This window comes from Sander lucioperca, chromosome 12 (assembly GCF_008315115.2).
Source record: "Sander lucioperca isolate FBNREF2018 chromosome 12, SLUC_FBN_1.2, whole genome shotgun sequence".
NCBI classification, from domain to species: Eukaryota; Metazoa; Chordata; class Actinopteri; order Perciformes; family Percidae; genus Sander; species Sander lucioperca.
The window spans coordinates 6,164,705-6,192,287 of record NC_050184.1 but is presented as its reverse complement, the minus strand read 5'-3'; the positions used below and the strand labels follow the sequence as shown (position 1 = coordinate 6,192,287).

The 27,583-nt window shown below is 40.6% G+C and overlaps 1 protein-coding gene across 1 annotated transcript; it reads left to right on the top strand.

Moving 5' to 3' along the window:
• Window positions 1-17: 17 nt before the first annotated feature.
• Window positions 18-27,261, top strand: noc2l (NOC2-like nucleolar associated transcriptional repressor). Its single transcript, XM_031286864.2, has 18 exons — window positions 18-208; window positions 1,127-1,273; window positions 1,367-1,550; window positions 1,634-1,883; window positions 2,698-2,788; window positions 2,902-2,980; window positions 3,247-3,357; window positions 3,468-3,581; window positions 3,800-3,988; window positions 5,781-5,920; window positions 7,683-7,794; window positions 12,392-12,505; window positions 14,389-14,490; window positions 14,844-14,987; window positions 22,101-22,214; window positions 22,458-22,593; window positions 24,360-24,473; window positions 26,910-27,261. The coding sequence occupies exons 1-18, from the start codon at window positions 189-191 to the stop codon at window positions 27,032-27,034; spliced, it is 2,286 nt and encodes a 761-aa protein (XP_031142724.1). The 5' UTR covers window positions 18-188; the 3' UTR covers window positions 27,035-27,261.
• Window positions 27,262-27,583: the final 322 nt, after the last annotated feature.

Here is a 27,583-nt window from a genome sequence, read left to right as displayed (position 1 = left end):
CATACCAAAAAACAAATCAAACAAGCCCCCTACAGTGTTGGATCCAGGGAATTATGCTTCTTCTTTTCTTATTACATTTGTAAACTAGTTTACGGTTTAGCACCCGTGAAACGTAAAACCAACCCTTTGGTTTTGCAGCAGGGGATTGTGGGTATTGAGGTTTGAGGGCGTCACGTTTTGGATCCAGCATGGCAGCGAAACAGAAAAGGCATGTGCATTCTTTCTTTATACTATGTGCTTTATATTCCTTGTTTTATTGGCAAATTCATTTTGTTTTAAAAGTTAAAGTGTTGTCTATCCAGTCGGTATATTTGTGGGGTTTCAAAGACTCGTTTTAGCTAACACTGTTTGCGAAAGTGTCTTTAGCTATCCATGCTGTTAACGCTAGCTTAATTAGTTAGTGGGTTCTAGGGAACAGTTAGCTTCAATAAAACGCCAGCAACATGTTTAATCCTGTCTCTTTGTTAAAAATAGACCATTTACGAATATGAATGGAGAACTGGCTAGTTAACTGACAAGCTGACAGCTAAACAACAAATCGTTTGAATTGACGCAGAAAACTGTAGACCAGTGATTCCTAACCACGGGGACTTGTAACGTTACTTAACCGGTATGCTAGTGCCAGGGGGTACGTGAAAAGATTGTGGACCAGCTCAACTAATTTGAACAAATAGAAATTATGATTTGATTAAAGGAATATATCAGCTGTAACACATGAAAACAGGAGTTTAAACAGGTAGCTACATAAATGGTAGAAATACATAGATAAAAGTAATGACTAAACAGTTGAAATAGCTAGTTAGCTAAAAGTAATGGATAAACGGTTGAAACATTCAGCTTCACTCCCAACTAGCAGTAGTTCAATTGCTGACTAAACCAACCTTAACATTGACAGGTTAGTTGTTTGAAATAATTAGCAATATCCACTTTTATATAATGAATAGTGTTATACGTTGATAACATACATTGCGAATTGATAAGAGGGGAATATAAGATCATCTGACAAGATAGTACCTTTGACCAAAGAGGTTGGGCACAACTGCTGTAGACCATGTAACAACGTTATCAAATCCCCCCCTTACATGTTGGCCAACTCATTTCAACTGTTGTCTTGTCTTTTTTGTAGGAAATTAGAAGACCTCAGTGTGGATGAGTTCCTGCTGTCAGGCTTTGACTCTGCAGGCGAAGGTGACTCTGATGAAGAGGTTCAAAAACAGAATGGACTCCAAAAAAAGAACAAGAAGAAAGATCTGAAATCTGCAGCCTTTACAACGTGAGTGCTTTGCTATGAGTTAATATACACATACTGTATTATTGTTGTGGTGGTAATATTATTGTTGTTGTGTGGCTTTTTTTTTCTCCATAGAGATGATGGGAAGAAAGGTAAGGCCACAGAGCACAAGGAGCAGCTGTCCAGGTTAAAGAACAAAGATCCAGAATTCTACAAGTTTCTGCAAGCAAATGACCAAACGCTCCTAAACTTTGACGACACAGACACCTCTGAGGATGAGGATGAGAAAAAGTATCACAGATTGCCATCCGCACTGGAGGTAGACTGGCTGCTGGTGTGTGAGTTCATGATGAGTTCTCTTGTGAAAACAAAGATCTTCATACTGTGGTGTTTTGCATGTAGGAGGCCGGCTCTGGTGATGATGATGATGATGAAGATGATGACATGGGTCAGAAAGCTTCAAAGAAATCCAAGAAGGCAGTGGAGACTATCAAAGTCACAGACAAAATGATTGAAGACTGGAAAGCTGCTATGAAGAAAGAACCAACACCTCGTCTCTTCAGAGAAGTCACCCAGGCCTTTAAGGCTGCTGTGGCAACAACCAAGGGCGAAGGAGGGGCTCAGTGTCGATACAAAGTGGCTGACAGTTCAGGTAGAATAGCATGCTTGATATTTCGATTCATTCATTTCTATTTCTATTGCATTTCAATGGAAATTAAATGGAGTCAAGACTTGGAAAAATGTAATTTAGGAAACCTTTTGAAACAAATAAATAAATCTGACCAGATATTTGATGCCAGCTTTCGGTACTGGCCAGATATCAATCACGGTGCAATTGACACAATTTGGTCATTCCGATAGGATAAACCTTTATTGATCCCCAGAGTGGAAATTCAGGTGTTGCAGCAGCGCAAAGACAGAAATAAGTATTACAGATAACGAGAGAAGTGCATATAAAATATTATTTGACACTCAGCCCTAGTTTAATTTTGTATGTCCCACATTCAGCGTTTAGCCGACTGAAATGCTGTTTATGTTGCTGTTAAAATGTAGTTCATAGCTGTGATTTTTCTAAAACGTTTGCCTTAAATATTATTGTTTTTATTGGGATGCAGTTTGAAATTGGCATTGTGGGGGAGGTGTCACAGTTTCATTTTATTTATTTTAATTAAATAAAAAAGTGCTTGCATATTATTAATAATAATCAAAGTAAAAGGCACTACTTATATGTTTACTGTACCATTCACTTTTATAAAAGCATAATAGAAAAATACCTTAGTTGAATATAATACAAAACAGCAGTGGTTTGCAGTCATAACAAAGTCAAAGATTTTTAACAAAATACAATGTGAAATATTTGATTAATCTGAATGTATTGAGTGGAGAGACTTGTACTGAATAATACAATTCAACATTTTACATTCCACAAATATGCATAAATATCTCTTTGCCTGTACTGTCTGCAGTGTTCAACGCCTTGGTCCTGTTCTGTATCAGAGATATTTATGTGGCCCTGCAGAGGATGCTCAACCTGAAGCCAGATAAAGACCAGAAAAAGTATGAAGTGGATGTCACATCTTCTGAAATCACCTCCTGTTGATAGTCTTAATGTATACTGTGGAAAGATGGTTCACTCCTCCTCACTCTTGTTTCCTCTGTTTTGTTCTCAGGCTAGTGCTCCCATCGTCTAGTCCAAAGTGGCAGAAGAATCAGCTCGACGTCAAGATGTATCTCAGTGGAGTAGTTCAGGTTTGTTTTGCTGTTCGCTTCAAGTGTCCCTCTTCTGTGTCTGTGTGCTCTTTTCTCCCTTTGAGTTCTGCCTCTTGTATTCTGGTGAGGTTGACAGAATGAGATACAGTAGATAAAGTGCAGAGAAACGTGTTTTTTCTTTGACACAGAAAAATATTTTATAACAGAGCTCTACATGCCATATTTTCTTTTTCTTGTCCTTCTGCATCCTAAAAAAACATTCCTGTATTAACCTCTGTTATCTTTGTCTCACTCTCTTCCTGTAGCTGTTATCCTGTCTGACAGAGTCTACAGTCATCAGCGCTGTCCTGCGGCACGCCAACCAGCTCGCACCTTATTACCTTTGTCTACCCAAACAGTGTCGTCACCTGGTTAAGGTAAGGCGTAAGTTACCATAGGATGGCATGGAATGGCATCCTTAATTGAACCCTGCAAAATAGTTTTAATTTTGTTGTGCTTATAAGCAATCTCATGTCTTTGCGTGCAGCAACTGATGAAGCAGTGGAGCACAGGGGAGGAGACTAGTCGGGTTCTCGCCTTCCTGGCACTCAACAAAATCTGCAGACACAAGCAGGAAACATATCTTAACCCTATTCTCAAGGTGAGCTAAATGCAGAGTAATACAGGAATAGAAGGGTACACAGCAAACCTGGATGCAATGTGGACTAGGATTTGCTGAGAATAGTTTCTTAAAAGACAAAAAAGAGTTACATTTATTTTTAATCTGATGTTCATTCCAAATGCTTAAAACCACACCTAGCTTGTATAACCAGTTGGTATTTTAATCCGTCCTGCTAATGTCTGTCTTTCTCATTGCAGCAAATGTACATTTCCTACGTGCAGAACTGTAAGTTCACATCTCCCAATGTGCTGCCCATGATCAACTTCATGCAGCGAACTCTGACAGAGATGTACTCCCTGGATACACAGGCTACTTACCAGCACGCCTTCATCTACATCCGACAGCTGGCCATCCACCTCAGGAATGCCATGACTATGAAGAAAAAGGTTGGTTTTCAACTGTGTGTATTGCCGTGTTTCCACTGTATGGAACGGCTCTGATAGACTTTTCTCACTTTTTTAGTTATAAAAGTTGAAGTAAATAAAGTAAATAATTTTGGTATTGTGATGTTTTCAATGATTTTTTTTTTTCATGTCACTCTTTTTTCAGTGTCAGTTTTATTTCCATATGTTTTTTTCATACGTTTTTTCAGTTTCAGATTTAATTTCTCTCACTGTTGAGGGGTTTGAGGGGAGGGGGCAAGGAGAGCGTGATTTAGAAAATCAATATGTGGCGGGCAACGTTGATACTGTGGCCTACCACTACAAATAAATCAATGTATGGGAAACGCTGCAGTGTTTTAGCTCCACCTTGTAGTATCGGCTCAGCTCGCTTGGAACCTCGACCGAGGTGGCACCAAAAAACAAACCAGGTACCACCCACAACTTTTGATAATGGGAACCCGTACCATGCAGTGGAAAAGTGGCATATATGCTCAGGGAGATGGTCTGCTTTTGTAAAAGCTTTAAAGAGACGTACTTAGACATACAAAGCACCCGCGGCGCTACCGTTGGGCCCGGGTGGGCCTGGGCCCACCCATTTTAGGTCTGGGCCCACCCATTTTGACCCAGGCATAGAGTGAGTAGTGAGTGATTTTCATTCTAGCAGTTCATCCAATAAGCAGCCCGAGGAAAGCTTTGAGTGAAAGCTTCTCAGCCAATCAGCGGCTTCTACCCCACGTGTGGACTCACAGGCTGCATCGTCACCAGCAAGTGATCCAATGAAATGAATGACGTTGGCGCGCAAGCTTTTCAAGCTAGCTCAATGAGACAGACACAGACGGTAGCTATTAGCTAATATGAAACGCAAAGCAAAGCAGCTTGTTTTCATTTAAATTGAGCAAGAAACGCTCCGAGGAGCAGGAGGAGGAAACTCCTGCCATTTTAAGTAACGCGGTTACAAGTGACGAGTTACCATCCTGCTCGGCCGCCCTCTCCCCATCAACCCCTTCACACCAGCAAGGCAAGTAGGCTAACAGTTAGGCTGTTATTTCATGTTGATACAATTCTTCTGTCATTCTGAATTTATAAGAAACAGTTAAATAATTTTGGACAGTTCCCTGTCCGCCGTGCTGGGTAAATAAATGGAGAGAGAAACAGACCCTCCAAAGATATAATTCCGTTTCAGTCTTTTTGTGTATTGAACGTTCAAAAGAGATAAATGAAGTTAGGCTTACTGCCAAGGTGTATCTTTGTCTGCTTCAGCACAGAGCTGAGGACAGCGACACAAGAGCCACACAGGTAGGCTACTGAGTCGCTGTCCTCAGTGCCGCAGAAAAGCGCTGAAACGGAGATGAAGGGGAACCCGGGTTTTTTTGGGCTTATTTTAACTGACCCATCCAGTTTTCTGGAGGCCCACCTACAATCAAAATCCTGGCGCCGCTAGTGATACAAAGACATATTTGAAATGCTTCCCTAAATGACAGGGAAACATGTTTTGTCATTTTATGAGTGATTTGAGGATTATTGCCATATCATTCTTAAAATTAAAATTGATTTTAACATATAATGTATTGACTTGGTCACTACAAATAAAAGCAGCACAAAGCTTCTTTCTGGTATATTCATCTTCAGCATGCCAGCCTGATGTTTTTAGATTTTTTTTGCTTGTTATTCTCCAGCGCATTGCAAAAAAGAGCACATAATTGAATGAACACTCAGAGTTCAGTTCTTATGGAGGTTCACAGCCTTTTTAAGCACCAATAATGTGACACTGACGGTCCTTTTGTGTGTTCTGTAGGAAACGTACCAGTCGGTGTATAACTGGCAGTATATCCACTGTCTGTATCTCTGGTGTCGGGTTCTCAGCTCCCTGCACCCCAGTGATGTACTCCAGCCTCTCATCTATCCACTCTGCCAAGTCATAATTGGCACCATGAAGTGAGTATATTTATATGCATTTTTATTATTTAAAGGTACTTTTATTACTCTTGAGTAAATAATCCATTATAGATGGCGGCAAAGCGCTGCAGTTTTTCAGCAAGAATTTGCCAGTAAATTAGCCTAGCGGCTAGCAGATTTTTCCTCTGCTCATAGCTTAATCCAAGCAAAAAAATGCGGTAGAATTACAGCCTGCATGCACGTTTTTTTAACCTTAACATTGTTGAAACAGAGCAGCTAATATTGTTTGCGGACTGCCGGGTCATCACTGCACCGTTCTTTCTGCTCCGCACCGTGTGTCCGCAAAGCCTTGTCCTTGATAGGAGAAACACTAGTAAAGACTTTCACATTTAGCTGCAATGGAAACACTGTGGTGCAACATGTGTCTATTTTTTAAAAATTTGTTTATTTAAAGATATTACAGTATACAGTATTAAAAAAACAAAAAAACAACAACGGATATCCGAATCCCACAATTGAAAACCAAATACCCAATGAACGAATATCCAGACATTCAGGTCCAGCCCTAATAATTTCAGAGCCATTATTTGTATATATGTTTGTTGGTTTGCAATGCATTTATAGCTTTTGATTTCTGTTGACTTTACGTTTTTAAAAAACAAAAAATATTATTTTCATCATCGATGAATCTTTAGTTATTTCCTAATCAAATAATCCAAAGATATTTGGTTCACTATTATGTAAGACAAGGATAGTAAATCTTCACATTTGAAAAGCTGGAACAATCACATTTTGGGCATTTCTGCTTAAAAAATAAAATGACAATTCATTATGAAAATAGTTGCAGACTAATTTTATGTCAGTCATCTACTCCAATCAGCCACTCTTTCAGCTCAAAACAAAATCTCAGCATTTTCAAAATTAGAAAAGCAATTTTTATTCATAACTAATTCAGGAATTTTTATGTGACAAAATATATTTCAAAATCTGTGCAGTGTTTTGCTGTCTGATAAACCTTTTAAACTCATGGATCTATTAATCAAACTGGCCTTCCTGAAGGTCCACATCACCTGCGCTTTTGTTATCGCTGGGCTTCTTTTGTTCTGAACATCCACTTAATATCAACACTTCACACATCAACATAAAACTTACAGCAGCAAATGAACAGAGCAGAACTGAGAATAAAGGATCTCCTGCTGTGACAATACTGTTTGAGTGACAGAATGACTGCTGGCAAAAGGTGATAAATAAGGCAAGATTATGCACAGAGAACTGCAGTGGTGCTGAAAATTCAGGCATGGAGGGCGGAAGTGAAAAATGTCAAACACTGACTGATATGTCAGTATTGAGATAAATAGTATAAAGCTGTAAAAAGGCCTCAACGTAATATAAAAACAGAGTAATCATGTTTTTATTTGTAAAGGAATCATTTTTAAGTGTATTGTTAAACTTTGAAATACCCTGCTCCAGTACATATCTGTGTCACTACTCTTGATAACTTAATTGCTAAAAGTGTGAGTTTATGCGTATTTAAAAATAATAATAATATTGGATGAAGCTTTATGTAGTTACCAGATTTTTTTTAATTAACATAACGATAACCGTGTCATCCCCAAAAGTCTAATATCTTCTCTAATATGTTACCTCCTTAAATTGTAGCGGATAAACTTCAGCTCTGTCATTAAATTAACTTTATATGCCATATAACCTTATATCACTTAATTTGTGAAACTAAAATGTTGCTGTACATTTTGCCAACAGCAGGTGGAGACATTGACCACTCTTTTCTCTCTCTTTATAGACTAGTGCCCACATCAAGATACTACCCTCTGAGGATGCACTGTTGCAGAGCGCTCACCCTGCTGTCCAGCAGCACAAACACATTTGTACCGGTGATGCCTTTCCTCTTGGAGGTAAGACTTCACGTCATCTCCAATAACAAGCAGTCACTGTGCATAAATGTGGCTCTGATGGGTTCAATGCAGCTTGTGTCATGTTTCCAGCAGTTTAAATTGTTTCTCTCACCAGTAAACTGAACCGAAGGACCTTAGATTTAAAAATATGCAGAATAAACAACAGTCTGTTGGTTTTCTTTGTCACAAATGGAAACAATGAAAAGGTAGATGTGATGAAATGTTCCGTCGGTGGTTTGCTGTGGAAAACATCAGTGGCGTATGAAATGCATTTTGGTCTCAACGGCCACAACTGAAGGAGCTCAGGAGGAAACACATCGGGGTGTGTGTTGTGTGTCACCTTTGTTATCAGACAAATCACAAGTCACCAACTGACAACATTTTCTCTGGGTCAGGTGTTAAGCACATGATTGTGCGGTTTGTGTGCGAATGTGTGCAAGTGTTTATGCATGCTGTGGGGTAGTGTTGTGGTGTGCCGGAGGGGAGTGGTGTGCTGGCAACAGCAACTAGGTTGACCCGCTGGGATTGGTCAATGCATGCCTGTTGTATGTTTGTTTGTTTGTAAGTGTATGTGTGCGCAGCAGTTTGACCAAAGCGATAAAGGGCTTGGTTGTGGTTTACACTCTGGTCCTAACACGCTGTGCAGACCACATCCTCTGCTTATGGCCCACTCTCCACCTCTTTTTCCCCGTACACACACTCAGAGCCCCCTCCCCTAACCCCCCAGCAGCAAACCGTGTTTATTTGTGACGCACAATATTTCCTGTGTTTTTTTTCCTTTACTGTTCCCCTTGTTAAAAGCACTGGTAAAGGCAGGCTGAGGTAGGCTGCTACTGTTTTAATTAGAGCAGCAGAAGCAGCCCCTTCCTCCTGTGTGTCTGTGCCTGTGTGTGTTCTCGCATCTCCGAGGGGGGTGTATGATTTGGAGCTTCCTGCTTCACCGGCTGTGCGTTGCATATGTGTGTGCGTGTGTACGTATGTGTGTTTGTATGTGCATGCTTCAGGGTTGGCCCATGCCTTCCCACTTCCCTGGCTTCCCCGCAGACCGCCACCACATCCTATGTTTGTACAGACGGCACCGGCCAGGAGCGTAGCTTCGCACACTGAGCACAGTAACGACCGCACACACACACACACACACACACACACACACACACAAATGCACAAAGATACTGGGATTCAGAAATAGCTTGACACAAATACAAGACAGAAATTCACTTGTGCATTGTGGGCAGATGTGAAAGCTGAAGTTTGTAGACAAATAGCCCACATGTACACTAGAATGTACTTTCACAGACTAAGATAGAAATGGGTCATCTCAGTAACATTGCAATATGTAAAATTAACTGTGTAGAATAACTGTCATAATTGAAGGAAACTATCAACATATAGCTGATGTTATATTACTTTTAGTGCTGTCGCCTGGCTTTGACGAGGGGGCGGAGAATTCGCATCCGCTGTGTGCTTGGTCATCAAGTGGTATTTCAGACTGGACGTGCTGCGATGATAGCTCAGTTCACAACGACAAAACACACATATCACTTTGGTCTTGTCAATGGAACAATTTGGCAACTTTTTAAAAGTAAACTTTCCATTCAGAATCTTATTGGCATCCATTTCGGCGTCTCACGCTCACTATCCACTCAAAACGTAACGTTAGCCTACTACTCTTTGGCCGGCTCGCAAGCCCAAACAAGTGTCTGCGGCGTTCCTGTTGTTTTGTTTTCGGTCTAGCTAGATCCGGTGTGGTGTTGTAGTTTTTCTAACGTTACTAGTTGTTGCAACAGCATGTGGAAAAAAAACTACAAAGTTTGCTAGGCCAAAAAGAACGTTAATCTCGCGATAAAAAATTGACGCCGTTAAAATGGGTTTGCGTTAACGCCGTTAATAACGCGTTGAACTGACAGCACTAATTACTTTATATGTTATATTTGTATATTAACATACTGTATACTGTACCTGTGGTTGTTCACTTGGGTTACTTATGTTGAACTTGTTAAAAGTGAGGTTTCCAGGGAAGAAGACAATTTTATAGTCTATATAGACAACGTTTTATTTACGGGATTGTTGAAGTGCCTCCGGATGTCCATCATTTTCGGTCCGATGTCCCTCACCTTCGGCTTTCTTTGTGTTGGCATTCTAAATTCTGGTCGACCAAATTATATTTATCTTTTTTTTTTTTTTTTTGGAGTAAAATTCTCATCACACACTCAACTGCCATTTTAATTCCAGAGCTCGCCTCCCTACGTGCACATGTTCCACCAAAACAGTTTCCTTCTCCAGGCTATTTTGCAGAGGCACCGTACCTGCGTCTGGCCATGCGTCCAACATGATTGTGATTAGGGCTGGACAATATATCTATCTTGCCTTATATCAATATGTTTTCAAACAAGAGATATGAGATTAGACAGTACCGCTCATATCACACACACACACACACACACACACACACACACACACACACAGGCTCTAGTGCAGCAGCGCCGGTTCATACTGCTGACATTTGTCTTTAGTTTTAATTTTTATTAACACAAGTATATATTTTGTTGAGCCTGAGAGGAAAACCTGTATTTTTACCAGTGTTTCTGCTGGTAACGTTCTGTTGTGGTGGCCGCAACGGTGATAAACACGGAAGAACAGTAGCCTATTACTGGATGCAACTAACTTCAGTGCTATGAGTAACAGCGTGTGAGACGGCGCCTGCTGGACCCGGGCGAGAGTTGTGACCCATGGCCTTATTATTATTATTATTATTATTATTATTATTATTATTATTATTATTATTATTATTATTATTATTATTATTATTATTATTATTATTACACAAGACGTTTGTAACGCCGCTGACCCGCCAAAGCGCATTCAACCTGCACTGGAGCCGTTCATAATGAGTCAGCCGTCACTCTGAGAGTAGAGAATCCAGCCTACAATGTTGTTCAGACACTTCACTGATAAACCTGAGAACTGTACAGTAACAATCGGCATTATGGTCAAAGAAAGTTTTTGTATCATACACCTCTCTCTCTCTCTCTCTCTCTCTCTCTCTCTCTCTCTCTCTCTCTCTCTCTCTCTCTCTCTCTCTCTCTCTTTATTTAATATAGGCTATTTATTTTTGATAATTTTTCATTTACATGTAATGCAGCTGTATATTTACAAACAGGAAAGGAAACCCTGTCTTTGTATTTTTTTTTTTTTTTTTTTTTATCATAGTCTATTTTAATAAAAGTGCTTGTGGCTTTAGCCCACTTACTAAAAAAATACCGATATATATATATATATATATATATAGATATAGATATATAGATATATATAGATATCTATATATATAGATATATATATCTATATATATATATAGATATATCTATATATATATCTATAGATATATCTATATATATCTATATATATATCTATATATCTATATCTATATCTATATATCTATATATATATATATATATATATATATATATCGTGTATCGCCATTCAGCCAAAAAATACCTAAATAATTTTTGGTCCATATTACCCAGCCCTAATTGTGATTGGTTTAAAGAAATGCTAATAAACCTGAGCATGTTTTTCTCCTATCCTGGAATGTTGTGTGGACTAGCCAGACCTTCCTCCGCAGCGCTGTGGAGATGGGTCTGGCAATGCAAGACTAAAGTAATAATTTTATTTTTATGGAATCCTTCAGTATGGAGTATGGGGATTAATCGTTTTCAAATCAAAATCGGGATTTGAAAGAATGCCGTTAGCTCGTGAAGTGGGTGCCATTAATAAAATGTGAATATTTAGTTGAACGTTTGGTGTAACATTTTTGATTCCTCTTTTTATTATTATATTTACTGTTTTTTCACAAGATAAATGCTGGAATAATGTTACATATCACAGATCCTTTACATAACTGTCCCTAGTTTCAGTGTTTTTTTTATTTATTTTTTATTACCTTAATTAACATGATCGTAGAAGGTGCAATATGTAGATGGTGATATTGAACTGAGGCATATCAGAAATTTCGGTTTACAGGAAGTACTGAGATTTTTTTATTGGAATTGTTTTTTTTTTATTATTATTATTATTATAACTTTAGCTTTTGTGATCAATGTTCTGCGTTTGACTGTTCAATGTTCCATGCTTATTATTATTGCTGGCAATTCTGTTCTCATCCTGACATGTTTTATCTGTTACACAGTGAATATTGAACTTTAGCTATACTTAAAAAAAAAAAAGAAATCGTAAATCAAAGCGTAATTGCAATATCAGGCAGAAAAATCGCACTTAGATTTTTTTCCCCCCAAATCGTTTAGCCCTAGTATGGGGTGTGTCTTGACTGGATAATTGGGACAACAGGTCGATGAGAGTAACAAACCAAAAGAATGATAGGAAACAATCATAATGAAGGACAGTAAGCACAAAAGAAAACAAAGGTTATCAGATCACATCTTGCCCACATGTGTTGCACTTGCTTTGGGTTCTGGGTTCATGTACTATTCTGTTCTGTGAAGTTGTATATATTGCACTATAGTACCAACTAATAATATTGAGCATTTCTGATCAGTTGGGTCCGAGTTCAACATTGTCAGTTTATGCCTTTCCTTCATAGATCCTCCAACAGGTGGACTTCAACAAGAAACCAGGGCGAATGAGCAAGAAACCCATCAACTTTGCAGTCATCCTGAAGCTTAGCAAGGTCAACCTAATGGAGAAAGCATACAAGGTAAGTTTTACTAGGATCCACCACTTGTGAGGGCAGATTATTTTCTATACAGTTTGTATTTGGTGTGACACTGCACGGTGTGTGCTCCTGTTTGCCTGTGCTTCTGATCTTTCTTGCACTGAGAGGGTGCAGCAGCTGATCAGATGTGTGGTTTAAGTCTTAATGTTATTTTCACATTGCTCCCTTACACTACGTGTTAGCCTGCGTGTGTACATAAGGGGATTGAGGGCAATGCTGAAAGCCCCTTGTCAGGGCTCTAAAACTCTACGCCCTCTGTAACCATGCTCAGTCCTGCAGCCAAGAGGATTGCAGCACAGCCCTCTGGGATTATCCCCTGCACTCCGCTCGCTAGGGCTGTTTTCACTGCTGTCACCTGGGCAGCTGCCACGAACCCCTGTCTCGTCGACTCACAGCCGACCTGGCTAAACGCGCACTGATCTGTCCAAACCTGAATACTTATTAGTCCACATAGGCTAGAAAATGTTTCATTTGTATTCACACAATGTATTTGTTGACTAGGCATGTTATTTCCTAGTGCATGATCTGCAGAGTAATCCGTGAATCCCTTCTGTTTATAAGCCTGAGGTGACCGTATTCAGGTGATAGATTGCATGACCGCTAGGCTAAACTTAGCCTGCTAATCAGACTGAATTGCAATTTCATTTCACTTTATTCACTCTGACCTCACGTTAGCTGATTTCTGTTTGGGAGGGAGTTATTTTGTTTTTCCCACTCCACAAAAGTGAAGCCAAAACATCTTGATAGCCCCCTGGTGGCTGGCTGTTAGTTTAGGAAGCGCTTGATTTGATATGCAGCAGACTTTTCTATGAACATCAGTATCGCAGACGATCATGTTTATTTAGTTATAGGAGGCCAAAATTGTGATTGCGATTAAAATTAAATTAATTGTACAGCCCTACCCTGCGGTAGCGATGGCTAGGAGCACTTAACTTAAATCTGTTGATTTAAATGTTATTTCTGTACGTGGACTTACAACAGCTTGTACGGCTGCATTGATCTCATTCATGCTTATAACCATTTTCTCTCACTGTTTTTCATAAATATAGCTAGGTAGCTAACTATCTTTCCAGGAAGATGCGTTCCCATTTTTAATCACACCAACTAAGCTCAAAAGGTGTGTGTGTGGGGGGGGGGGGGGAAATGATTCTTAGATGCATTGTGATTTTCCCTGGAAGAATGTCGTGATGCAGAAAATTAAACAATTGGAAATTTACCGATGACAATTTTTTTCTGCATTTACACCCCTAATGCAAGTTGTGTCGAACTAAACTAAAAGATAATGAAAGTAAATGTGTCTGTTCATTTTAATTATGAATTATTACAAAGGTCAGGTTCAGGTCCAGTCAAAACATTGCAGCTTAGTTGACTTATAAGCGCCATTTGCATGTGTAAAATATAGCGGCTGTGGATGAGAGGGGAGTTTACTGCTGGAAGTCAAAAATGTTTTGGCGCTGATTTTCCTATGTCGCTGGCTAAAACCTCTTTAGGGGGTGCCAAAATAAATCCTCTATGCAGGAAAAAGCCTGCATACAGAGCATTGCGCAATCAGGCACCTGCATGTGTGGCTGAACTACTTCACCCATACTCGTCAGCTCGCTCTCTTAAGGTCTGATATGTTAAATTTACTGTCTGTTCCACAAACCCAGATCTTTTGAGTCTGTAGCACCTAGACTTTGGAATGCTCTCCCTCCACCCTTACCGTCTGCTGTTTCTGTGAAAAATCAGATAGTGTATTGTGTTTTTAATATGTATCTTGTATGTTTTTATGTAAAGCACTTTGTGAATTTATCTGAAAAGCGCTCCATAAAATAAATTTTATTTACCTAATTACTTGTCAATCTTGCTGTTCTGTTGCATTTTAGGACGGTTTGATTGACCAGCTGTATGACCTGATACTGGAATACTTTCACACTCAGGCCAGCTCCATCGGCTTCCCAGAGCTTTCCTTGCCCACCGTCATTCAGGTAACACAAACTTTCAACTGATCCTGGAATGTCTTTATCTCCCCATATCTACAAGGTTGTACACCACACACACACACACACACACACACACACACACACACACACGCACACAGGTGTTACAGAATGACATTGATTCAGTCTAAACTACTGTAATAAGGATGCTGTGACACTGAACAGCAGTCCCAGAGTTTAAAACCTCTCTGAACAGATGATTCAGAATCTGTCAGGCTGAATCGGCTCCCCTCTGGGTAAACAACCACAAACCCTACTCTGCTGTGCCGTATGGGCGGACTGGATGATTTTTTTTAACACAGGTTCCTCCTTTTTCATACTCCCCCTCCATGGCCCTGCAGCTGAAAGCGTTCCTGAAGGAATGCAAAGTGGCCAATTACTGCAAGCCGGTGCGCCAGCTGCTGGAAAAGGTACAGGAGAACAGCAGCCACATCACAGGACGGAGACAGAAGGCCGCCTTCGGAGTGGCCGATGCCACCGCTGTGGTGAGTGTGTGTGTGTGTGTGTGTGCGTGTGTGTGTGTGTGTGTGTGTGTGTGTGTGTGTGTGTGTGTGTGCGCACGCACGCAAAGAGGGTGGGAGGGCAGGGGAAGACTGTCTTGTCCTGATTTTACAGGCTGTGTTTCCAGAGTCCTCATTTTACCTCTTCCATCCATTAAAATGGTTTTTTTGGCTTATATGGCTTTTGAGCTTTTAAAAAAAAAAAGAGTTGTAAATGCAGGTGCTCTTCCATCAAAACAAAATTATAACCCCGATTTTCCACTGGGCACGTCTGTGCTGCGATCCGGTTTTGTTCCGTCCTCCGCCACGCGGCATACCACACCGGGAGCATCTCAGAAGCGGAGCGTCGTGCCTGCCCAACTCGCAGATTATATTGTCTCTACTTTGTACTTTACAGAACGATCACGTGTTTATTATGCTAGTATCTACCTTCCACTCCAGGCACTCCTACAGTTAAACTCCATGCCTTCTCTTTTCTGGCATTGTCTTTATAAAAAAAAAGGGGAGAAAGAGGGTGCTGTAATTTGATGCAAAAGCAGTACATAATATTGCTGATGACTAGTGATAGACCGATTTTATCGGCCGGCCGATATATCGGGCCGATATTTGCGTTTTTACGCTGCTGCGTTCGCCGATAGTTTTTTCCCTGCATTATTTACAGACAGGCGTCCACGGGCAGCTCTTTGTTGCTGGAGACGCTGCAGTTCACGTGCAGACCATGCACTGTCCCGCCACCACTAGCACCATGGCAGTCTTAAATTACAAATCAAGCACTTTATTTCAATGGCTACTTTTCAGGTTTATTGTATTCTTAAATGATTTAAATGTGTTGACAAAGGACATTTTGTGATGACCTGATTATATCTGTCTTATAATATGTCAGCAAGCAATGCATCATCAAGGCTGTGTTGTAGATGTTGATGAAAGCCTTTTACCCTTGCACCATAAATTGGGTGATATGAATGTAAGATGATTGCAGAAATTACACTGATCTGTGTTTTTGTTTATTATTTTTAAAGAAATGGCAGAGCAAATTCCGAAAACAAATCCAGTGTGGCAGTGTTTACATTTTTATGATGTAAATTGAGGGAGCAAAAGCAGTATTGGCTCCAAATGTCGGCTCAAGAAAATCGGTAGCCCGTATCTGTCATCGGCTAAGGCTGATGAAAAAGAATCGGCATTGGCACTAAAAAATCCGTATCGGTCGATCCCTACTGATGACAGCCAATCATCTACCATCTAGTCATTCCATGAGAATGAACTGGTCGTTGACTAATGCTCAACGATAAAACAATGTTCTTCACACTAATTGTGTGCCAAATAGCGTGGTAGTTAGCGAATAAGTACAAGAAGACAGTCGCTTAAGTAGGCCATTATGCCTGTATTATATATGTACATTTTCTATACACTGGGAATCCATAACATGCAAGGCTATTATTATTATTATTATTATTATTATTATTATTAGCATTAGCAAGCTCATTTAAAAAATTTTTTTTTAGCAAACTGTCTTTTATGCAATCGAAAGTCACAAAATGAAAAATAAGCACTGTGAAAGATTTTGCCACAAACTCAAATGGCTTCTCTCCTGTATAACTAACCTCTTCACCTCCCTCTCTCCACCCAAACCCGTGTCTACAACCTATTAATCAAAAAAGTATTAATTTCTTACACTGCACTCTAACTTTTATTCTTGTATTTGTATCTTATTCTATTTTATACCCGTTTTATTTTTATACCGTTTTTAATTGCTCTTTAATGTTTTATGTAAAGCACTTTAAATTGCCTTGTTCCTGTATGGTGCTATAGAAATAAAGTTGCCTTGCCTTACAACCTCAGTCTGTCACCAGGGCATTTGAAAGCTTTTGTCTTGTGCCTGTCAGTCACCCACCAGGGCATAGACAACACTGTGGTGCCGGTCTGTCTCGGAAGTGTAACATTAACTGCACGGCGATCTTGCCATTATATTATATTGCAGCAAATGCTGTCTGCGTGAAGTTTTGAATACTGCAACCACACTGTGTCCGCTTTACTGGCATTGCCGTGTCTCACTGTGACTTGAACAAACTGCAGAGGCAATGTAACCTTTGCTCCGTCTGCACCGCACCTCCTGTGTGTGTGTGTGTGTGTGTGTGTGTGTGTGTGTGTGTGTGTGTGTGTGTGTGTGTGTCGGCGCTGAGCCCCGTTCTCTGTAAAACAAGCAGAGAGGACAGAGAAGCTTGCATTTACGTGCTCTCAGGTACCGAAATCTGGCACCGATTGATTTACAGTGAATTGGTCCTCAGTAGTACTGACTAGAGATGCAGCGGTTAACCGATTTTTCACTATTAACCGCGCTTTAAAACGTCACGGTTAATTAATCGTAAAGGCTCCGCTACACCGAGTGTTAACTGACTGCACGTTATTTGTAGCAGTTCTTATTAAACCTCCTTGACAACATAAACGTTCGCGTTTGCGCACTCCTACATTAGACGCCGGTCCGGTCACCACAAGTATTGACTGTCAGAGTGATGTACAATGGCTCCCCGTGGTGCGATACTACTGCAATTTTTTAACGTTGCATAAAGTTAGCAAACACCAGCAAAACACAGAGCCGAGCCAGCCCCTGACCTCAGAACAGCTGCAGCTGCAACGGGGAATTCAACCCAAGTTGGTAAGCTTGCTAGCGACTTTGTTTATTAACGTTGTTTTTAAGTGTTTGTTAGCTTGTTAACGTTACCACTTAGCCAACGTTGGCCTGTTTAATGTTAACTGTAACGTTACAGTTAACAGCTAACGAGTCAGCACCAGCCGACGTTTGCATTTACAGTGAGCGCACTGATGATACTGTTACGTTAAGATGCAAAACTCTGCAACAGCTCAAACATGTCACTGACGTCATCACTTAACGTTGCTTACTTATTTCTCTTCATCCCCTGTGGGACATAAGGCTGCAAAGAGATCTCTCCATTGCATGTATTCCTTGTGACAGGTGCATATTGTCTAGCAGCTCCTCCAACTTTTAAAAACACCAGCTAGCAGGGCCGTTTTTAGCTTTTTGAAGGCCAAAAGGACATCACTGTTGTTGCCAACTTGGCCTTTGTTTTTGGTATGACTGATTCATCTCTAGTTTCAGATGAATTTAAATAAAAAGGTTGATGATTGATCATTTTCAACACATTCAAAGCTGTTACTGTATTGTTTATATAATATATATATATATATATATATATATATATAATATAATATAATATATATATATATATATATATATATATATATATATAATAAATAATGTAATGAAATACAAAAGTAGTTTTCAAAATGTAGAAGTTGTTGAAATTAATAACTGTCACATCACCTGGTGACTATTACTATTTACTTTTTGTTAAGAAATTTAAACAAAAAGGTATCCGTACAGACACTGCACAGTAATTTATACATAAACAAAGACAGAAATTAGGTAATATAATTAAAGGTTGAAGAATTTTTTTTTTTTTTTTTTAACCCAACTTTTAAAACCAGCCGCGCGGGAACGTATTTTGACCAGCGGGGGCTGCCCTGCTAATGTGACCAGCTTATAATAGGTCCATTGTGATCAGACGTCCCCGTTTTTGGTGGCCTGTCCCTGTTTTTAAATGTGCGTTAAAAACACATAGCAAACATTGCTGTTTTGAGTAAAGTGTTGTCAGGAAAAACTGGGTAACAGAGTGAAGTCTCAATCGCATTGTGCTTCTTTGCTGCTCGCTGTCTTTTCTTGATCACCCTTTTTCATACATCTACGATCGCCCCACACACATACGTGAGAACACTTTACTGTCCCGCTTAATTGTAGGAATTCTGCTATGTGCTGCTCTGCAGGCGTTGGTTAAATTGTAGGCCTACTTTAGAGCAGCTTTTATAAACATGATCTTTGTCTTTCCATTTTGTGTAGTACTGTATCCAATATTTGGCTACATATGATTATACATTAGTCCCGTTCTTATAAAATGTAAGTTTTTAGGCCTTAGTTTAATCATTTAATCTGAAAAAAATAGTTAGGCTAGTACCCAATTTTATCAGTATGTCTACACATTTACACAGTTGCAATGGTCAAATTACATTAAACTGAAATTGTACCCCTTTTTTCTTTAATAGTTAAGAACATCAGATTTCATTATTTTAATGATATATTTGGCGCTAAACTCGAATTGTTCCCGGTTTTCATTTTAGAAATCTGGTCAACTTATTATTTAATGTTATTATATTATGTTACATGCATGCCCTTCCCACTTCCAGCGCTGATGTGTGAGTTCTATTAGTGCTTTACTTACGTTACGCTACTTACCTCGGAACACTGAAGCCGAAGCTGGGAATGACGTCACACCTAAGTTGAATGCGTTCCATTTACAAGTCCTATTTTCATTGTTTTCATTAGCTCTAGCCAGGTTAGCCATTGTTGGCATACCAGTCGATAACGCATTACACTGTTTTTTGTGCATATGTCCACAGATGGACTGTGTGTATGGCTGATTTAGTGAGACACAAATAACACAGAAGTCCTTATAACTGTATATTACTATGGCTTTAACAACTGTTGATGCATGGGGCAGCCATGTTGGATTTTTAGCTCAGGGTACTCAGTGGAGTTCCGAGCTCGGAAATCCAAGGTCAGGGGGCGTGTTTCCGACTTTGACCTCGGAAAATCCAACTTCTGAGTACAAATGAAACCTACTATAAAACCTATATGTATTTATCGGTTTTGCGATTATGGAAGTCAATTGTGTATTGTTAGCTCAAGATTTAATATCAAGTGCAGTAAAATTATAATACCAGTCAATAAATGACATCCCTGGTGAGTAATATTGGGACATGCAACAATATGATGTATGATTTGCATTGTCATGTATGTCATGATTTATTGCTTTTTCTACTTATTGAGAGGTTATATTTTTCCAGTTTTATCATACTGGGACACGTAAGTTGATATTTGCTACAAGCTGTTTTATTAGTTCACCTTAGTAGCCCTCGTGCCACATGCATTCTACTTACTTCTTGCATTTGAAGGGCTTCAGACTACCTGGTATGTTTCAGCATGCGTCGCCTCAAAAGTGATCTATCAATTTATATCAGCTGCGTGCTGTTCAAACTAAGCACGGATAAAAAAAATAAAATGCCCAGCCTATGTTGAAATATTGCAGCAGTTACACATGCTATTCATCAGGTGAGCACCACTCATTTAGTAGTGTCACTTTCTTTTCTTTTCCTATTGCAGTTTAGTTAGAGGTCAGAAAAAACCCAGAAATGGTTATTACTTTCTAATTTAAATACTCTGCTTTGAACCATTTACTTTTGGAATTTAAGTCCTCTCTGGAATCAGCCTCTACTCTAAAAAGTATTGATTCACTTATTTTATATACAGCTGAGACCTAAAATATGTTAGTAAATGTAACATAAATGTTTTCACAGTAACAGAATTATAAGACAATCAACAAAACTAAGATTGGAAGTTAATTAGGCCGGGAAGTCCGTCTGTTATATCCCTCTTGCTAATCCATAAATCAGACCTAATGAGGAGTTGACTGTTTGCCAGCTTTTGTTGACATGTTGTCAGGTGCTGTAAGGGGTATGATTGATATTTCCAATAGTTGACAACGCTCAATCCACTTGAATTCTTTAATAATCAGTGCAAGTTTGACTCAATGTTTGTCTAAATATAACAGTAGTTTCCACAACAATACATGATTTCAATTTGTTTATTTTCTATCATTTTAGATTAGTCATGTCAGCGTCACACTACTTCAGTTCTCTGCTTCACTTCACTCAGAACTAACTCGTAGGTGGTTTCTTACTTATGGGAATGTTTTTAAGAAGCATCAAAAAGTGAGCAGTGTGTGTATGCTAGTTGCATGGCAAAGATAACTTTTTCACTAAAAACTTCTCTTTTGGGCTCTTGTCTAGTTGAACCAGAGGCTGCAGGCCATCGAACGTGACTGTCAAACCCTAAAGTCAGTGACTGATAATGGAGGCCACTTCCCTGTGTAAACTCTAAGCCTGGTTAAGAATGACCCTGTGGTTATTGAAAGCTCAGAGGCGCCTCTGCCTTAATGAGCAGCCATTAGTGTGTTTTCTGTGTTGACTTGCTCTCTCTTTATGCTACCTGTCCACACAAACATGCTTTTATGTGGCTTTGCTGCTGCTAAGAGTCTTGACATATACTCCTGATTAATATTTAAAAGCATTTAAGGATGAAATTAAAGAGGATGGTCTTTGTGTAATTTAGTTGATGAAAAAATGTGTGTGCGTACACACATGGAGGTGTGTGTTAAAGTACAACAGACAGCTTGGCACCGCGGCAGCGCCAGCTCCTGTCGCCACGGCTCTCTGCTCAGCAGAGGCTGTCGCCATGGCATCCACTCCCTGGCATTGTAGCAGCGGTAGGTGTCACCGCAGGCAAAGGAGAGGGGACAGCCTTGCTGCTGCTGTGGAAAAGGCCATGGCCCCCCTCTGGCCACCAGCCCCCCGCTGACATGCCACCCAAACTGAGAGCTAGCCTAATTAATGATGCCCAGCCTCCATCCAGGTCGCACTCTGATGTCTCTTGTCTTTCTCCTCTATGTGGAAATGTTTTGTCTGAGTCAAGGCTGAATTCAGAAGTAGGTTTTCTAGTTTTATTTTCTTAGCCTGTCTTTTTTTTCTGTGTGCGCATGTCCGCCATCTTAATAGCCACATGGCAAATTGTGGTAAATGTTACGCTAACGGGCGCAGCAGGCCGCGGTCTATTCACTCTATTGGATTTGTTGGTCAGATAATGTGATTGGGCCTAATCAATATCATCCACAAAGACCTTTAGGGGTTGGAGAAGATTTACTGGTCTCCCTTTTTCAGGCACCTTCAATCCGTCTTTTCCACATCTTCTGACTCTTATCACTGTCTCGTCTGTCCATCTCTTTCTCCTGGTCAATCATTTTAGAACCTGAATGAAACTGCAGAAAGGCTCCTCTTACCGGGCTGCAAATATAACTACCAGCATGGATATCCATGTTTATCAAGAAGCTCAGGCACAGTTTAATAAACCCACCCACACATGTGTATATATACGTTCTTCAACTACATTTTAATTACCATGTTCTCTGTTAGGCGGCTTGGGAGAAGCAGATCAAGGAGGAGGGGACTCCCCTCAGCAGGTACTACAGCCAGTGGAAAAAGCTGAGGGAAAAGGAGATCCAGCTGGAAATCTCTGGCAAAGACAGGGTAACTATTCAACCAAGAAACCACCAACATTTGCCTCATCCCACTCAGTAATCATGAATCACTTCTGGCTATTTCTTTATGAATGTCACTGTAACCCACAAGAGTTGCTCTGTTACATAAATCATGAAACCGTCATGCTATGTTGTAGAACATTTTACTGGTAGATCAATTATTTTATGATCGTCATTAATGCAATGAAAGCAGGTTTGTGTATTTACCTTGCTGTTTTTGTGTTCTGTAAAGATGGAGGATCTGGAGCTCCCTGAGATCAAACGTAGGAAGATTCAGGAGAAGAAGGTGGAGGACAAGAAGGAGTTCAAGGATCTGTTTGAGTCCGACAGCGAATCAGACAGCGACGACGGAGAACTCAAAATCAAAGGCAAGCTGAGACTCACATATGCTCACTCACACATTGAAATTGGCATGCCTAGGAGTTTTACTTGTGGAACAGTACTGTAGACTGATGTCTTGGCCTCTAGGGGGCTGTGTTTTGTTACAGCCTAGTGTTCGCGGTGCAAAAGCAACGTTAAAGAGGTGATGACAGTTCAGTCTCATTTCTGTTATCTCTGTTTCTGCAACAGCCACTATCTTAAAGAGTTTGCTACATGAAGCAGATCACATGCAAAGCAGTTACCACAAGGCTCTGAGTTATTAAAAACTCCACAGAGGAAGTTTCTGGGGAACTGAAAATTAAATTTAAAATCACACTCAGGAGAAAATCTCTGCTTATCAGATAGTTTGGCTCTTTCTCTGCAGAGAGAAACCGTCAGCCTGATCTTTCTTTAGACCCAGTGTGTCTCGTCCTCTCGGGGTCGTCCACGGGTCACAGGCAGCTGAAACCTCGCTTTTACAGCTTTACACTCGGACACGCTCCAAGCTGAATAAAGCCCTCCGCAAGGTCACAGAGGAAAGGAGTAGGCGGCCGGGGGAATTTTTTTTTTTAATGCATCTGGACTTCATTGTAGGGAGAGTCCCCACAAACGGATGGACAGCTTCCGGCAAGCAGCGGGCCTCCGCCTCTCACTCTCTGTCCAGCCCTCCCTGTCTTTCGTTCATCTTCCTCCATCCCTCCCGCCCCCCACACACTCGCACAAGCTGAAACTCCCCGACAGGAAGTACAGGCTTGGATCCCAGCGGGGGTTTCTAATTCAAACCAGCCCAGTGGAACAGCCAGAGGTGGCCGCTCCCACTCCTCTCTCCCTCGTTCCCTATTTCATTCTAGCCCCCCTCACTCTCTCTTTCTGGCTCTGTGGGTTTCAACCAGCTGCTCCCGCATGTCCTTGCAACACGTGCACACACAAAGACCCACACATCTTGATGATAGCACATAAATGCACACCCACCACCTTGTTGTCCAGTCTTGAAGAGCCAAAAGCTATTGGGCAGCTAACCAAAGCTCTTTGTGGTGTCACATACTCCTGGAAATATGGGGAGTTTGAGAGGAGGGGGCTGATGATTTTGGCCAACCTCTAAGGTACTACTAAAGTCCAAGCACCATGTGAGCAAGAAAGAGTGGGAGAGCGTGACAGTATGTTTGTCATCTTAAATTTAGATAGAAAGGGAAGTACCTGAAGTTTTAATTGACATTGTTTATCTATGTGTGTGTTCGCAGTGTAGCAGACAGAGGAAGTAGCTCTGTTTTGGTTCTCTCTCTTCCTCACCCCCAGCCTCTCATCACACCTCAACTTCAAAGCCTGTGGACCCCAGTTGTCCCTTTGGCTAGACAACACAAACACACACACACACACATACTACACACTGAGTATACCCCACCACAAATTCAGACAAACTCCCAACTTCTCTCCGGTGCACACTAGCACACACACCGACTCTACCATCATCCTCGTAGCCGTGGAACCTGCCTGCTATCTCCATTTGCTATATTTAGGCCGTGAGCGTAAGCTGTCTGAAATTGCCGGTAGTAAACTGTCATGGGTGTTTGTGGAGCAGCAGCAGCGTCTGTAATCGACTCTGTTCCATCTCAGGAGGAAATAGATGCTTCCAGCTGCCTCTGATGCCTGTCCCACATATAGGAGTCTCCAAAGTCCTCAGACGTCAGTGATGCACCAATGCAAACTCAGGAATGTCTGAAGAAAGAAACAGGAGACCAAATTCAATGTAATGTTTTTCACTGTCTCCCCTCAGGGAAAAAGGGCCGCCTTGGGTCAGATGATGACAAGGATGATGATGATGATGATGATCATCTTGAAGATCTGTCTGACATGAGTGATGACGAGGGGATGGAGTGCGAAGATTCAGGTTGGTACAATATCAATGTCCAAAAAGAACCATACTGGTAGCACTAACAAATTTGTAGGTTTTAAACGATAAAACTTAAAGGTGCAATATGTAATACTGACAGCTAGTGTTTAAAATAGTTACTGCAGTACAAATTCAAAATACTGGAGAGAGTCGTGTCCCCCGCCCCCTCCTCCCCAGACTCGAAGTTCACGTTGGTTGCCAGGCTGAGACCGCAGCATCCAGTCTCGCTTTGCCAGACCCTCCTCGAAAGCGCGCTGAAGGAGCATCCACAACAATGTTGTTAGACACTTGTATCACATGGCCAGACATTACTTCACAGCACAGCAGAGTAGCTAACGTTAGATGCTGGCTATATTGACAGTCATAGAAGCCCGTGCTCACACAGAGCTCTGTACCCAACTGACGGGCACACTTTTTCGGCTTAGAATTACGGTAGGAACCGCTAAAAACGCAACAACCTCGCCGCCCTCTCCACCCGACGGACAGACACACACACTTCCTTGGCTTAGAATTACGGTAGGAACTGCTAAAAATAACACTACCTTGCCGTCCTCTCCACCCGACTGAAAACATTTTATTGGCTTAGAATTACGGCAACAATCGCTAACAACACACTGCAAACTCACGATCATCTCTTCGCTATTTACAGCCCCCCCTCTCTTGGCTTAAAATAACTAACCGTTACAGCCTACACGTTGTAAACAGCTGTTGCCCGCTTGCCTGGTCCTCCAGTAACGTTGGCAGTTAGCAGGGTTAGCATGGCGGCGTTAGCCAGGACCAGTCGGGATCACTTTACTGGCTGTGTCCCAATTTGTTTTTACTACTGGCCATATAATTTAATGTACACGAATGTTGAAATGACATAAAATGCCCGTCCCTTGTAGTCGTGATAAATTAGCCTGAAGCTAATGCTTAGCTACCTGTTCAGGAGGAAATCAGCCAACTCTGCGTCCTTTTGGGCTCTAAGCTGTCTCCATCTTTCAAATACATCACGCAACTGTTAGAAACTTGCTGTTTTTTTATGTTGGGTAGAATTTATCTCTGTTGATCCCGTTTGTTTATTTGCTGCTTTCAATGCTGTACTTACGTTACAGCTGTAGCGCGCTGGGTTTACGTTTTTACAGGTATATCTGGCAACCCAGCCTGGCTGTCAAACTGGGGAGTTGATAACAACACACAGGCCAAAACACAAACAGAAATTCCGTCACGGAACAGAAATTCTAAAAGGAGAAAATACTGGCATTAGCATTGTCAGACAAGATAGTGTTTCAACTTAGCATGTTTCCTTAATATCTGATGACGCATTGGGGTCATTTTTGGATTTATTACAGTAAATATATTACATATTGGACCTTAAGGATCATTTTTGGAGAGCTGCAAAGATTAGATGATTAACAAAAAAGCAACTATTTTAATAAGCAAATGGGGGAAAAAATGGGCGCAGAGCACTTACGGAGGCAAAGCGCTGTCATAGACAAGCTAACTTGAGCATTGCATTTAGCTGTGTTGTAAACTATATACCTATTCACAAACATAGAAGCCCCATCTGACTGCTGACATTTCGCCATGCATCACTTTCCAGGCGAGATCATGGTATACTTTTAATGTTGTGATGGGGAACTAAACACAGAAAATGAGTTTTTCTTCCATTACACTCTACCTCCCCTGCTTGCATGTTCTGGCTACGTCCAGCTCGGTCCAGCTACGATCTTATTGGTTGCGCTTTAAAAGGTCAGCGGAAGGCCTCTAATGACCTAATTCCTTGAATTAATAAACTAGTATACAAGTTAACAGAACAGAAACCATCTGCTATCCTGTAAAAAACTGTGAGGGATGTCAAATAAAACAGTGTTTAACAACCAAAATATGAACTATATCTACATAGATCAGTCCAAAAGTCTAAATTAAAGTGTAATAAACCAAAAAACTGTCTAATGTAGCTATATGAACAGGAGCGCAAGGTATAAAGTAACGTAGAATTAACTTGGTAACCCAACAATTTTTATTTAAGGAAATAAATTCAGTAATTCAATAAAATTTTACTTTAACCACTCCCTATTTATAATCAATATATAATCATTTAATAAATGGTTTATAACACTATAATGTAGTAAGGAGATATGTGTTAATGTATTTGTCAACCGCTATAACTCGTCCTGTGGACACCCTTAAGTAGAGGCTAATATATAAACAAATAATGAATGGCAATATAGTAAAACAGTTTAATTAATTATCAAATATGCCTTCATAAGAAGCTAGACTTGTTAAATACTGTACATTAATAAACACTTAAAAATGTCCTTATATCAAACAACTTAATTTATGTGCACATATTATTCAAACAAATGTTTACCTCTTGGTACCTGCCAGGCATCATACATTCCCATGTGGCTGAATGTGAAGTAAAAGATCTTCCTGTCTTCTGTATTCTAGATGATGAAAATGGGGATGAAAAGGCCTCCAAGGCTCCTCAGCCGCTGTCCTCCTCTGCCCTGATAAAGCTGGCAGAGGGAGATGAGGATCTGGTGGAGGACCTGGAGCTGTCCGATGATGACTGAGGTTCATGGAGGCACACACTCGAGCTTACCTGAGAGACTTTTATGCTCTCCACCTTATTAACCATCTATGTTTAGAATAATATTGGCCTTTTTGCTGTTTTCTTTACTTTTGAATGTTGTATTACTTCACTTGTACAGTACAAACATGTTTATGATGTAATTTTATTAAGCATTGAAATTGTAAAAAAAAAAAAAAAAAAAAGTTAAAGAGCCCAGATTGTTTTCTCCATTTTTTTATGCTAATTAATTGAAGCGTGTACATGCATGTTGATGCACAAGTGCATCTGAAACGAGTAATTTGTGTCCTTCATGTGCACACCTGTAGGCAGCCTCAGGCTTTGTGAGGACGCGCTATTTGTAGAGAGCTATGAGCCAGGATGGGCCGGCCAAGAGGAGGGGTACAGAGAGGCGGGTGTTGAGCCCTGAGGCAGCAATGCTGTGCCAGGCTGGCAGGGTGGCGTCTGATGGTGTGCCAAGACTCTCTGCCCAGGTGGTAGAGCAGCAACACAGGCTGGTCTGTTTCTGTGCCAACTCCTTACCCACCCCCTG